General features: G+C 44.2%; 1 protein-coding gene across 2 annotated transcripts in view; it reads right to left on the reverse strand.

The window, feature by feature from the left end:
• Positions 1-13,443, reverse strand: part of KDM5A (lysine demethylase 5A) — a 46,941-nt gene extending 33,498 nt beyond the window's left edge. For both annotated transcript variants that reach the window (XM_066184234.1, XM_066184233.1), the window contains exons 1-7: positions 13,264-13,443; positions 11,280-11,357; positions 10,130-10,252; positions 7,801-7,971; positions 7,189-7,323; positions 2,000-2,105; positions 1,355-1,443 (exon numbers count right to left, since the gene is read on the reverse strand). In XM_066184234.1, coding sequence (XP_066040331.1) covers positions 1,355-1,443; positions 2,000-2,105; positions 7,189-7,323; positions 7,801-7,971; positions 10,130-10,252; positions 11,280-11,357; positions 13,264-13,428 — 867 coding nt within the window. In that variant the 5' untranslated portion in view covers positions 13,429-13,443. The remainder of the gene's footprint in view (positions 1-1,354; positions 1,444-1,999; positions 2,106-7,188; positions 7,324-7,800; positions 7,972-10,129; positions 10,253-11,279; positions 11,358-13,263) is intronic.
• Positions 13,444-15,469: the final 2,026 nt, after the last annotated feature.

The following is a 15,469-nucleotide window of genomic DNA, read 5'->3' on the forward strand; positions in this document are numbered from 1 at the left end:
CAATAATATACTTCTTAGGGAGACCGCTCAGGTTTCTTAAGAAACTATTTTAAAAAATAATGCAGCTCTACTCAAGAGACGTATCATCTTCCCCTTTAAAATAAAATCCACACCCGCACCCTCATGGAATATCATGTCTGTCCAAGGCAGCAAACCAGCTGCTTTCGTTGAAAGATAAATAGATACATAGAAAGAAGGGAGGGAGGGTAACCCAGCAGGCACTTCCATGTTCTCTTCCCAAAATTTAATGCATGAAAATGGCAAGCCTATGGTCCTCACTAGCTACCTCTCACTGGTAATACCTTCCTCTCTCTAAATTCCTACTAGCATATGCAACCTCTGTGTTAGCACAAGTGATGATGTGGCAAATGCAAAAACTGCACTGAAACAGATATTCTCAACAAGCAGACCTGTGATTATGCAACACCCAGAAAAAATCCTGCTAGCCATGTAACAAAACAGCGTAAGACTATGATGATACATAACTTATGCACCAAGGGGAGAGGAGGAGACAAAAAGGTGCATTTTATAGAGGTGTATTTTATATTTCATAAAAAGTATTATATAGCAATTTCAATATTTAAAAAACATCTTTAAATAGATGGGTTTTAAATATCCAAACTCTCCCATTTTTTTCCCCTTATAAAAACGTGGTTACTAGAGACTTTAGGTTGCCTTGGCTTTCCATGGTTGGCATTTAAGATAGGCTAAGAGGAAAAAAAGGAACAGCAGAATTCTAAGTGAAGAATCTGATTCTTTAGACAGTAACAGCACAGATCTTCATTCATGGCTGCATACACACGGTAGGTTATGACACATTAAAAATAGAAAGTCACATTCTATAAAAGACATTAAGAACAACTGTACACTGCTTTTGCATGGACTAACATCAGAGAGCTAAACTGATTTATTTTTAGAAATAAACTTTTATTCTTCCTATTCAAATTCAAAACAGAAAAGACACAAGATGTGGAATTGCTAAAAACAAACTCCTGAAGTACTGGAGGAGCTCAGAATCTCTTTTAAAGAAAAGAAGCAATATTATAGTTGTTCTACTAAGGGCAGCTCAAACAAAAACTGAACTACTGAAGGCATTCAAGCATGTGGCAAGTATGATCAGCATACAGCTTCCCACTGCAACAGCCCTCCTGTCCAAAAGATTAAAACAAAAGCCTAAAGCACAGATTGTTTTTCAAAACACTGCTCTCTCTTCCCATAACAGTCTCATCTGCTGCGGCGTGCATTCATTCATCTGTTTGGAGGGGTGGGGGCTCTAGCAGGGGGAAAAAGAAAAGCCTTACAAAATCAACCAAGTCCCTTCCATGAGAAATCCCAGCCAAGGCACCAAACTCACAAAGTTGACAGCCAGAGTCCCTTTGCGCTGCCTCATCTGCATTCCAAACGCTTCTGATCTGGTTCCCTTGCGCCTTCGCGTCACCTCATCTGGAAGTAAAATGAAGTTAAATGCTATTAATATCACATCAAGATAGACTTCACTTGTAAAACCACCGCAGATACCCAGCCTGGCACCCTGCCTTTCAGATCACACACTACTTACCAGGCCAAAGGAAGCAGAAATGTCATGTTACACCTGGCCAGTCTAAAATCAGCAGGGATTAGGAAGCACATCTTTAGCTTATCCTCACAAGTGATCCCAATGGCCTCATGAAAAACAGTGAATCAGACACCTAAGTTGTGCACTTTGCTGGCAGGATCAGCTTCGGTACTTTTAAATCCTGCTTTCTCTTTCAGTCAGCTCATGGAACAGCTGCTTAATTGTTATTGTTACTATATAATACATAAAGAGCTGAAACTCTGCCAAGTTACACGAAGCACTCTGTAAATCTCTTGTGAATGAAACCCTGGAATATTTAGCTTTCTTTTTCCAGTTTTGATTTGCCTCCTTCTTAATACGGTCTCTAGAGACATTCAGGAAGATTTAACAGACTCACAGAAAGCAAAGAACTCACAGAAAGCAAAGAGCCCAAGGTTTAATTACCCTCTTTATCCTTTGCTCCCAATGCTAGTCCCATCATCTTGGGTCCAGCTCCAAAGATCTGCAGCTTCTTTAGTTCCGTGTTTCTACTCATTTCTCCCGCCTCTGCCTAAAAATGAAAACAAGACCACATTAGCACAAACCACCAAGACTTCCCCTCCAGGTTTCTTCACACTTTGTTCCTATTCCATTCCCCCAGAAGATGTGCTCATCAAAAGAAGCAGGCCTGAAAAGATTATGCTTTTCTGTTCCTAAAGGCCATGAACATATGCCTTGAGATATGTAAGAGACAGAACTTTTGTCCCAAACTTTTAAATTATTTCCCATCTAATATTCCAGATCGACAAGAAGGCACCCCTACACCAAATAAAAGAACTAGGTTTGACATCTTGCAAAAAATAAGAATGCCAGAGCAAGTTTTTCCAAAATCACTACGAATCAGTCAAATCCCTGGATTTTAATGCGGTTTCAACAGGATCTCCTTGAGTAGAAACATCCACATGACACTAACGAGTTCCAACCAACTTCCTTAAGCTTGGCTGCTTCCGGGCTTATTTGTGATGAAATGTTGTGAGTACACCTCAGATCACAGCTACTCATGTTGCAAGCTCAAAATCAGAAGCAAAAGACCCATTTGGCGACAGCTCCATGCCCCTGCCAGCGATGTTTCCTGAAATGCTCTGCTCAAATGAACTTCTTCCTGTTTCCCACTACTGAACTACCTCGTTTTCTCACATCACTGCCACTAATCTAACAAGAAGAAAAAATTCTGCTTTCATCTGCAATGTAATCACCCTGGCATTTGTCTTTATGCTGCCTCCTTATACTTGGAAAAATCTCTCTGATGTGGTATAGGAGGCCACTACATTCTCACTGCACAAAATCTTCCTCCTGAAACTCACTGATCTTAAAAGATCTCAGCAAGCCTATCAATTTTGAAAGTGGGCATGTAATTTTACAGAACTTACTCTTCAGTTAACTTCCTGGTGATACTTCATCTGTTATTTTTTCAAAGTTATGGCCTGATATCTCATGCCAGTCCCTTGGGGTGACATGCCTTCAAAGTTTTTAATCAATTATTAAAAAAACCCCAAAAATTTTCTTCCAAAATAGTGTTTAACGTAGGTTTTAAAACATTTGCAATAAACATTAAAAAAGATGATTTCTCTAAATCAGTTGTTTTTCTTGCTTCCAGAAGACCTTTGAAGATACAGTTTCCTATGCATTATTACTCTAAGGAATTGTTAGTGATATTTACAGTCCCTGTTCCCACTGAATTGGGTATGCATTATGCTAACAGGCATCTTTCCAACCTAATTATTGCTGGTATTCTAATTTTGAACATTTATACGTTGCTATTAGATTATTTTCACTTTATATGTGACCAACTTTGTAAGTCCACCGTGCAACTGAGCAGATTTTTCCTCACCAATCCCTCACTTTTTGGCTAACAAGACATAAGGAGACACACCCAGAGACTTCCTAATCCCTCTGTTTCCTTTTGAAATTCATTAACAACTCAACCATTCTCTCAGCTAATAGAACCTGACAGAATCAACCCACATATTTCAGCACAGACATCATGTCAACAGCAATCTCCTCGATTTCTCCTACTATTGTGACCAAACACAGTTTCCTCCACCAGATACAAAAAACAGCTTTATTATCATACTTACTAAAAGTAAATCATTAACATGCAGCAACAAAGTTTTGCAGCTTAGTTTAAAAATACATCACCTAAATATGTTTTCATAACTCCATTGCTCAGATTTAGTTGGATACCACTAAACCTTAGCGGATGAAATCCATCCATGCTCAGGTGGAAAGAGCTATGGAGTTTTGAAAAAGAACAGCTTGCACATTGGAAGAAGAATTCTTTTTTAAAAACCAGGTTCCTATGTAACCTCATGAACGCTGACAGGACATTGACACTTAAAGGTGTGAATACCTAAGGGATTCAGAAGCCTCACTGAGCATTTTTTCCGCTCTGCCCTTTAAGACTGTAAAAAAAGTCAAACTCCAAACTGTGAGAGCATGGAAGCAGCAGCAGCAATGGTACATTCCTTGCCATTCTCTCACTGCTAACAACACAAAACTCCAGCTCACTTCTGTGTTATATTTTCTCTGCCTGAATGAAATGAACTTGATTAAACTGTGATTCTATTCTTAGCTCCTCTTTGTCCTGAAAGATAGAGACTGTCTTTTACCTTCTTAGCTGAAAGTACAACCCAAGGGCTTTTCTTCTATGTGGGCCAAGCCCAATAACGTGATCCAGTTACCCTGGGTTCACTCACTATCCTCTTGCCTCACCCTCATCAATTCTGGAACGTTTGCATCCCCACCCGTCCACCCTCAATGAACAAGACTACGGTGGTTACAACCAATAACCAAAATATTTAAATGTTTGGGGCATCTGTCAGCATCTCCCAGAGTCCTTCTGTTTCACAGTTATTCCCATGGAAAAAAAAATCTTTCAAGCAAAAAAACCTGAAGCTTATTTTCTTCTGTTATTCTGCATCCATAAAGAAACCTGAAAGCAGATGCACTACTTGGAATTGTTTTTGGGAAAATTCTCTGGACATTAAGTTAATATCCTTTGAGAAGATGGCACTTTTTGTTCCAGTACTGCAATTCTCTACCAGAAATCACCACGACATAACCTCATTAGACAAATCCCTTGTCAGCTAAAATACACCCTAACAGATCATCTATGAAGACACAGTACCCTTTTCTGAGAAAGTATTCTCAGGAATAAATTTAAGTTTTCCTTAAGGATAATTCTATTTTCCTAATCTGAATTAATTTACCTTTTACTGTAATTTTCTTTACAAGCCTTTAGGAACTCAGCTGCCTTTCTCCAGCTTTTATTTGTGATAGCTTTCTTCAGAGAAAAGAAAATAAAGCTTTAAGTTTATTTTCTAAACAGAATCTCTCACCATCTAATTATTCCCTTCCTAACCAGAGACAATGTTTTCAAGTGACATTTGATTATAGTATCCAAAGATTGCGAAGCCACCCTTCGCAGAGAACACCCACTCCCCACCTTCTTCCCTTTTTCACGTTCTCCAAAAATCCTGAAATTTGCTTTTCCAAAGTCTCTCACCCCCTTCTACTGCTGAGGATGTTTCTCTATTTCAGCAATTTCTGACCACTATACTTATACTTTCTTTTTCATTGCCCATTCTAAGGTAAGCTATCTGCAAGAAGACGCAGAGGATCTCTGGAAACTACTTCTAGCCCTTGGAAAAGATCTAGGGAGCTGCAGAGGCCTGTGGAATTCTCCATGCTCACTAACCAGGCACTGGACTGCTGGCACACGACACACAAATCATTCAGATGTGACAGCTGGAGCACAATGACATTTATTTAGCAGGTTTTTACATTACTTGCATATTACCTGCCCTCTAAAGCTTGTTTAGACAACCTCTGGTCCAATCCCAGGCGTACATTTCAGACAATAACGAGAGCCCTGGCTACAACAAAAAGGTGCACTGAAATCTGGAACAATGTCTCCATGTTCTCAGATACTTATTTACACTGCTACCATTTCTGGTTACTGAGGAAAAATATGTCTCTAAATGCTGCTCCAGGGACGACTTAAGATAGTTATACAAGGTCAAAACCTACCTCTCCTGTCTGTGCAAGCAGGATGAGTTTTTCCTCTATTCAAGAACTCACGTCAACCATTTTAAAAACTGTAATGCTTAAAAGATTACCTGGCTACATTCCTAATAAAAGGTATTTAAATATATATATATTTTGCAGATGATCTAATAAAACGATCTTTTATTTCTGAATTGCAAGCCCTTTAAACAAAGTAAAACAGCTTTACAGTGCCAGGATCACCAAAGAATCATCTTTCCAACATGGAGAAATGGCAAGTACCATCATCCTACTGAAACCAGCAGGGAAAAAGCTCCCACAGGACCTTAATAAAACACTGACACTTTTACACCACGTGTGAAAGAAAGGACACAAAGGCTTTTTGCCATAAGATTCATTCAAATCCAGAGAAGAACTCCACACAGCAAATGACTGCTGAAGTCCACGCAACACTCTCAGGTTTTCTGGAGAGCTCACTACCAATACCTTGTTTGAGAGATCTGGGAAGATCAACAAGCCTGGCACTGCTTGAGTGATGCACTGCTATTTGGCTACAATAACTGACTTCCAGTCAGCTTTGGCAAGCTGAGAAAAGACATTAAAAAAGACAACTCAGTCTAAATCATCAGAGAAGAAGGTGAAAATTTATAGAGGATACTCAAATACCTCGGTGACAAGAAAGGTGAATTGTAAAAAAAAAACCCCGCAGTTAAAGAGCATTTGAAAAAACTTAGTGGTGCCGGAGCTAAGTCTAGAATGGAATGAGGCAAGTAGGAAGTTGGCTGCATATAAATCCAGCCTTCGCCCACGCTCTGCTGATGAGCCAGCAGGGAGCCACCAGACTTCATGAGAAAAGCCTCAGGATGCTGCTGCAAGGCCTGCCTCTGTCAAGAGGGGAAGGCCTGATTTAAATACTGCCATCAGGGCAATACCCCACAATTATTTCTAGTAAGACAGCATTTTAAACGGCGATGATTCAGTCTTCATTCGGATTTTCTCAGGGGTACCTGCCAGGATTTAATATCACCTACTCGAATACCAGAAATTCCTGTAACACCAGTAATTCAGAAGGAAGGAAACTGCTTTTCAGCAGAAAAACTGTGGAACGCCTATGTAGCTCCAGCCATCGCTGATCATCTCCTCACACATCTGTTTCAGTTCTCCAGAGGAACTGCCTGCCCAGCTTGAGATCGTTACTCCCACATGCGATTCCACAGTTAACCATTACCTACATGTATTTGCATTTATGTCATTAAGAGGCCTATTTTAAAGAGGTTTTAGAACTTTGCACGAGCAGGAGCGTTAACATCAACTCACAAACAGCATTCTGTCTTGTTTTCACAGATACATTCATTACCAAGGTACTGAGGCCACCCATCAGAAAACAAAAAGCAACTTTTAGAGTTTTGACTCAAAGAGTGCATCTACTGTATCAAACCAGGTCTCAGAGTGACTGACTTCTCTGGATTCTAGTTAAATGAAGACTGCTTCCCCGTGGTGCTTCTGGGCAGGCTCCCACAGCCAAAGGCTGCTGCACAGGTGGGAGAAGTGAGTGTTCTCTTTCTGTAAGAGCTGATGAACAGGAATACCTGGGATTTGACACGCCTGGTCCTCTTCAGCATAACGTTCATCCTTGAAGCCTGCTTTGGGGAAGCCTGGGCATCTGAGCTGAGGTCCTCAGCCTCCACTTTTTCCTTAAGATCCAAGTTAGGCTTTTGGATGCCCTAGAGGAGCAGAGCACAGGACATTGTGTTGGTCAGGCAGTGCTAATCATTCCACAGCCTGTAAATCATTCCGTTTGCTAAGAAACAGGACAAGCGACGTCACACAGCATTACACACACCATTTGGAAAAGAGGCCAATTAATTCATTCACCTTCAAACAAGAAAACTGAACCCCGGATACCAGGTTATCAAAAGAAAAACAAACATTTCCCATTAAGCATAACATCTTTTGCCTTGCTTTCCTTCCCAGCACGGCTGACTTCAGTCCTACAAAGAAATGGCAGAGAATAACCACACAAAGGCAGGTTACAACTCCTAGCAGTGTTCTGTCACGGATAACTAGGAGGGTGGCTCCAGCCCCGTTGGCACAGCTGGAGCTGTGCAAGCGCTGAGCCCATGTCCCAGTTTCCCAAGGAGGAACAGAGCTGCGTGTGTGCCTTTTGGGCCCCCTGTGCAGAGGGGGAAATGCGAGCTCACCATGAGGCTGACCCCGGACTGGAAGAGCTCGTAGGGATACAGGATCCGTTCATAGTGAGACTTGAGCAGTGACCCCGTGCCTTTCCCTGGCAGGTAGCCAAGACGACTCGCCACTTTAGACCATTTCTTCTCTTTGGTCACCACTTCAAAGCCTCCTTTGTTGGCAACAATCTGAAATGCAGAAATTAAAAGTTAAGGGGTTTGAGCTGCTCTCACCAGCCTGAGTAAAGCAAGAATCAATTAAACCAACCCAATGTTAAAAGGTTCCATGAAAAGTGACAGAATCCTGAAATTAGCTTTCGTTTCCTGAAGAACTAGTCCTTTAAGAACAAAGCACTTACTTATTCTTATTGCTTCACATATTTAATGTGATTTTTAATTTACTAGCAAATGAAAACTGCACACTGTCCTGGACAGGAGGACTCCGACAGTTAAGGTTTATGATGTGCTGGAAAAAATGCAAAATGCACCATAAGAACAAATTGAAAAGTTAACTCTCACGAGACTTGCGCTCTGCCGTAAAACACAAGCCTGGCCAGCAATAAAGCCCATTCTAACAGATCCCAGGCAGAAGGGAGTGCTGGAGCTCAGAACGCTCACAAAACCCTGAAGGGAAGAGACTGCTATAAAAAGAGGGAAAAGTGAATTTACCTTCCAACTCAGTCCAGTTATTACACGTGACTTCAATTGCTTTGAGACCAGTAATTCACATACAGAACTATCAGGGCTTACATCTGTATGTATATAGAATTAAAAACAAGACCATTTGCCTGCAAGCAACGACAGCATATGAGTTGCTTCCTCCAACACACAGGCCACATTTCCACTGCCTTCATTCCTTTTACAGTCCCACTGCCAAGCAACTTAAAACACAAATGGATCATAATTCCATTTATATTATTGCAAGACTAACATCCTTTTTACAGCAGTGCAGTTTTGCATTGAATTCCTTTACACACGAGGACTAAATTTCGAGTTTAATGTTTCACATTGTTAGAAACCTCAAGGCAAAAACATTTGGTTACTGGAGTGAAATTTATGGTTTGCTTCTGGGGCTGAGGTAAACTGAGAAGTCTAACTGTGACAGTGACAAGTAAACTTGTTAATTCTAGTTTCTCCTATAATAACAGAGTTACACTTAAATAAAACAATAGCATTAGTGATCATTATTTTTCCTCGTATTTACAGAAAAGTTCTAGAAAACCCTTTTAAAATGAAACCATTCCTATATTTCAACTTATCTTTAAAATTTCCAGGAAAACTTGTTTTCTAAAATTATCTATGCCTGAACAACAGCTAAAGAAGCCAGTAACGAACCAAATCAACCCAGAGCTGCAAATCTACAGCCAACTGAAACGTTCATTACAGTGACCCAGATAGTTTCCAGGACCCCTCTGATATTCTGCATATCCCAGTAAGCCACCATAGACACAAAAAGAAAAAAAAAATATTGGAAGACATTTTATCAGCTTTTCTCTGCTTTTCATCAGCCCTTCCAGACTTTCCAAAACACCTGACTTTCTTTAAAACCAAAATACACTCAGGTCTTTACATTTTTACTTACCCATGAGAAATAAATCTCGATGGGGAATGGAAACTGATGCTCTAACCTAGAAGCACTAGAACTACCAGAATTTTGGTCTTTTCCCTACAAGAAGAAATCTACCTATTTATATTTATTAGCAGCTAAGTTTATAACGGAATATATATTTTGCCAGTGCAAAACCAAATTCCGAAAGAGATTTGTGCGTCAACTTTGAGTGAAGTTTGGTGTGTTCACCAAACGTAACTACAGAAATATTCATTTCTAGCCAGCCTTTATGCCAGAAGTCCATTTTGGAAATTAAAGTAAGTATTCCTGAAACTGACAATATATAGTTTCAAAGGTACACCTTTAGAAAAACCTCTGCTGGAAGGGAGGAAGGAGAAACTGCGACAATTCATGGCAGAATTGTTGATCAGAGCTGAACTGCACACAGGCATGCTGCTGCCTTCCCAAAGAACCCCTCCAACTCCAGCAGCTCCACCACATGTGAAAATGGAGAACTGAAAACCCTGCTGGCCAGCTGACAGCAGGATATTCCAGCTACAGAGGGTAATAAATACCTGCTGTATGCAATCCAACCAAAGGTAACTAATTTCGTTACACCGTGACATGCTCGCCATACGCATTCAAATGAGAAATGTCTTTTCAGTGTTATTTTTCCCACTTATTTAAACTCTGGATTAATGAGATTAGTGCTGGAACACAAGCCCTTCCTGCTGCTTGGCTTCTTGAGCTTGAATGAAAACTGAAATCCCTGTCTGCCTAAGGCCTACAGATACTTACCTTGCTCAGACCATAGAGATCCAGTATTTTCCTCTCGACCACAGGGATTTTTAAATTGGATCCTTGGAGTTCCCAGAATTTTGCTAACTGATCCAAGAAGTCCAGTTTCACTCTTGTCATTGCCTGGAATCAGTAAAGGCAGACAATCACACATGTTCAAAACCTCACAGCCCTGAGAGAAAACAAAGTAAGTTTTTATAGTGTTTCCATTTTCAACATGCAACTTGGCAGAGGAGATTTTTCTTTGTCACTTAAAAGAACCCTAGAAATAGAAACGTTGTTAAAAAGAAAGATCTTTACAAAAATAAAATTACTATAAATGCTCTTTTCTCTGCATTTAAGGCCCTATAAATTAAATTCCTACCAAATAACTTCTTGGTCTGAAAGCAAAATGCACGCTGATGAAATAATCAGCATTCCAGGGAGAAACACAGGAACAATTATTAAAATATACATTGGTGGGGAGGAGGGGAATTACAAACAGTTTTTATATATGCCTTAACCACACAAAGGGCCTCCTCCCTGGAGTATTTCTGGAGTACTCAAATCACTTTCCATAAGGGGACCCATTTACAAGCCAAATGACATTTTGGTATGTGAACAAAGCAAGGCTTTGAGAAATGTTGTAGAGAAAAGGAAAAACCAGGACAGAATGGAGGTCACGCTGCTTTCAAGACAGCTCACATAAGTTTTCAAATCATGAAATTAACCAGCTCTAATAAGCCTATAAAAAATCATTTTAAGGCTTAAAAGGCATTATCACGACGGGATGAGGTAACCAGAGGCATCAGAGCAGCAGTAAATATTTTAAGAGGAAAAAATCATTGCCTGTGGAGCTCTGAGGGCCAGACACTGGCCGCTCTTACTACACACATGATATTTGGACTTCATTTTAGACACTTCCAGTTGAATGTGAATGTGAAAAACTCCTGTGGTTATTTTGGGTAATAAAATAAAAAACAGATTTTTCTCAAAGCCAGGGAGAGTTATTCTCTACAAACTCTGCCACTGCCAAGTATAAACACTGATGTGGCCTATGGGCTTCTAAAGTGTCCCCCATCCAGAAACCTGCCAAGATGCAACCCTCAAGCAGGGAGACCTCTGGCTTTCAGTGCAGACACTGAACTCTATCAGCAGTGGAAAAGCTCACCTCCAGCTCGTTCAGGCGCTGAATTCGGGGAGTGAAACGAAAACTCTGGACTTCACATGCAAATGGAGGCTGCCAGTCCTGAACAGAGACAGAAAGACATTTTATTGCTTCCAGAAACCTCTCTGAACAGCACACAAAACCCTAACAATGCCTGAGGAAACAAGCTTCCAGTAGTAAACTAGTTTCTCAGAACAACTGCTGATATCATTTTCCAATTTTAAGACATTTTTGTGCTTATACAACAATGTTCCTCCCACCATATTTCAGTTGGAAGAAAGATCATCCCAGACTCAGAAATGTCAAAGAAAAGAAGGTTCTGAGCATCTCAGTATGCGTTACCTCATGCTAAGCCTAAACATGAGATACACTCTGTAGTTGATGGGTTACTTATTTACCTTAAAAAAAGAATCCATGTATCTTGCACAAGGATAAATCCTCAGTGTCAACAGCAACAAAGACTAAACCAGACACATTATAACACACGTAACATTTTTCTGCCTGTCTACAGCCATTTCAACAGAGACAAGAGCACCAGCCAGGAGCCCAATGCTTTAACAGGAATGGAGCCTTAAATAATGACTTTCTCAGCACTGTCAGGGGTCGGCTGCAACCACGAGTGCCTCCCACCCATCTCTCAAAACTGTGCTACCACATCAAAACAAGCACTTCAGCACTTTTTACCAAAGCTTCAGCTACAGCAGATTGTCTGCCTGGCAGCGAGCGCAGCGGAGGAAGGACACGCCATTACAGGTGGACAAGCCACACAAAACAATCCTGATCTGCTCTGCTAGAGCACATAAAGGCCTCGAGCACAACCTCTAATGGTTACAACTTCCAATAACAGAGAAGAGCAATAAATCAGTCAGCTTAGGTATGAGATGTCTGATTTAGCAATTACTGCAGGGTGCAAATCAACCCAAGGTGTGCATCCTGCGAAACCCTGCGAGGCAAACAGCCCAGCAGGCCCCGAGAAACACAAACACATCCAATGGCCAGGAAAGTTCTACTTATCCTCAACGAACAGGATCTGGATCTGCTCCTTGTGGCCTCTCAACCTGAGCTACGCAGCTTATTTTAGCAAGGGCAGCCCCTTAGAGGTCAAGTTTTCACCGTGTCGTCAAACCAGCTAAACACATTCCGGGAACCAAAACAGCTCAGGAGAGACAGAAAGCCGGCCAGCGAGCCCCAAACCCACCCTGTCCTCAGTCACACGCTTTCTTTTCAGGTTTTTACCTCCCTCCACTGTTTTCAAGTCTCTCATTAGTCTTTTCAGGTTTTTATCTCTTTCCACTGTTCTCAAGTCTCTCATCAGTCTTTTCAGGTTTTTACCTCTCTCCGCTGTTTTCAAGTCTCTCATTAGCAGCTGCATCGGAGGTTTATTGACACTTTAATAACTCAGTGCTGTAAGGGCCTTTAGCCAAGCTGCCCGACGCCCTCCCTGTGCCGGCCTGCCTCACCGAGTCACTGGGCAGGTGCCCGTAAGGAACAGAGATCGAGCCGCTGCCTCCTGAAAACCGGCCACGAACGTGATGCCGGACACCAACAGGCTGCCCGTCCTCCTCTTCTAACAATCTGAACCCCACGTTCATAACCAGTGCTCCATGACGAACAAACGGCCTTCCTTCTCCCTCTTCCCCGCGCGGAGCAGACGCCCCATTTCACCTACAAAGCCTTCCCCGCTTTCACAAGTCGACTGCTGGCCTTTCGGAAGTAAAACTAGCCTGAGGCGCCGAGCACGCTGCTCGCCCCTCAGCTGCTCCACGGCAGCCGCCACAGAGCCCGGCTCGGAGGCCAAAGACCGCACAGGCTCCTCGGGCCGCGGGCACGGACACCGCGGCCTGCGGAAAGCGACACAGGGAACCGCGAGCGGTAACGGGCCGCGGGGGCAGGCCTGCCCGCTCCTCCCGAGCCCCGCCCGGGCACCGCGGGCCGGGCCGCGCTCAGCCCGCCCGGCGCTCCCCGGGCCCCCCGAGGCGGGCGGTACCTTGGGGGGCCGGATCTTGCAGATGCCGGTTTTCTCGGCCAGGCCGCGGATGCGGCCGATGAAGCCGAGCGGGTCGCTGAACTCCTCCCAGCTGGGCTCGAACACGGGGCACTCGGGCGGCGGCACGAACTCGGCCGCGTAGCGCGACCCGCCGCCCCCCGCCATGGCCGCAGGGGGAGGGGGGCGCCGCCGCCGCCGGGAGCGCAGGGCGGAGAGGGGCGGCCGGGGGCTCAGGGGCCGGGCCGGGGGCCGAGGCGCATCCCCCGGCGGCGCTGCCGGGCGGGGCGGCGGGACCTGCTGCCGAGGGCCGCTGTCGCTGTCCCGGCCGGGGCCGCTCCCCCCGCCCGAGCCCCGCTCCTCGCGTCCCGGCCCGCCGGAAGTGACGCGCTTTCTGAGCCCTCCCCGGAAGTTCTCGCACGTCGCCTTCCGATCCAAAAAGTAGTCCCGCCGCCGCGCTTCTTCTGGCGAGACGCCTTCCGCGTCCGCCGCTCTCGGAAACGCCCCCGCGACAGATTCAAGCGCAAGTCCGCCCGGCCCGCCGCCCCTCAGAGCACTGCGCGGGGCAGGAGGGACCGGGCACCGGTGAGGGCGGGGCAGTCACCACTTCCGCCGCGGAGGAATGTGCGACGAAATCTAAGACATTCACTTCCGGTTCCGCGGGGACGCGTCGCCCATTGTCTGTGTCTGACGTCAGGAGCGCCGCCGAGGCCACGCCCCCCGATTGCCCACGCCTCCTCTCAGGCCCCGCCCTCTCCCTCAGGCGCCGCCGGGCGGTGACGATGGCGGCGTGGGCATCGTGAGGGGAGCGTGAGGGGATCGTGAGGGGATCGTGAGGGGACCGCACGGCACCGTCCGCCGGAGCCACCCCGTGTGCCCCGGAGCCTTGTCCGAACGCTCCCGGGGCTCCGGCAGGCCGGGGCAGTGCCTGCTGCCCTCTGGGGGAAAAGCCTTTCCCTGATCCCCGCCCTGAACCTGCCCCGGCACAGCTCCGGGCCGTTCCCTCGGGTCCTGGCGCTGTCGCCACAGAGAGATCTGTCTCCGTTGCAACACAGTCTTCCAAAGTAAATTGAGTGTCTTTTTTGTTTTTAACCAGAACCGTGGCTTCAGTGTTCACCAAACGCCACATTTCACTTTATTCTTACTGATTACATTCAAACCTCCGTGCTGGAGTTCTATTTCAGCCTCAGAAAAAGTCAATTTCCTCCTCCCGTCGCCAGGAGGCTTTCAAGATCTGTTGCACGCGGGTCAAAACATTTACGGGCATCGCTTCCCTGCCAGATTAAGGAGGCGTCACCCACGTTTTACGTGTGGAAAAAACACACCTCCAATGCAAATGTCTAATTTTCACAGAAGGTACAGGTAAGACCAAGCCGAGCTTTTAAAACATTGAGCAAATTGAGGTTATTGTCTTGTTGCTACGTGTTTGTGCATTTCATAGGAGGTTTCTGACACGGATGCTTAATAATTTTATGTAAGACTATATAAGCATGCGGAATGCAGAGGTTTCCTTACTAGTACGTAGAAATTATATATTTCTACAAGCTCCTTCCACTTTTTTCTTTTATTATTTGCTTATGTCTCTCTTCTGATGAGCTAGCTGTACCAGACTCTTTCGAGTAAATACATTTGTTTTATATTCCCAACAACAGAATCACCATGTACCCAATTTCTAAGAGAATTTATGATTTAGCCAGAAATACCAGAAGGAAAAAGCTCAAGAGCTTCGTTTTGAGATCCAGTCTTTTCCTGGTTTCCCTGTAGACGCCTCAAGGTTGTTTTGGTTTTACATTACATTTACATTTTTACATGTTTAGGCTAGTGGAGGTCCAGAGTCTGGTCACCAAAAAGAGATAAACGTCTGCCCCTCCTCTTCCCCTCACAAGGAAGCTGCAAATCGTGATGAGGAAGAGCCACACGGTTTCCTCAGTGAGCCTTTTTTTTTTTTCCTTGTCATACAGAAAGTCCATGTCTTTAAACGAAGCGTTAAGGTAAAAAGAACCCTGGCTTATTACTGAGCAAATTGGGGTTTTTTTCTTCAGCACACTTCGTAAATTAGGAAATGGTTTGGTGCATAAATGGCAACGCTGCTACTAGGTACTGCTGGGGTACACGAGGAGGATGAGGAGGCTAAAAGGCACCGGGATGACCTCAAGAACACATTCAATTCAGCCAGAATTAGAGCCAGCAACTTCTTGGGGCTGCTTCC

This window comes from Chamaea fasciata, unplaced genomic scaffold (assembly GCF_029207755.1).
Source record: "Chamaea fasciata isolate MVZ Bird 193981 ecotype frontalis unplaced genomic scaffold, bChaFas1.0.hap1 SCAF_5, whole genome shotgun sequence".
Taxonomy (NCBI): Eukaryota; Metazoa; Chordata; class Aves; order Passeriformes; family Sylviidae; genus Chamaea; species Chamaea fasciata.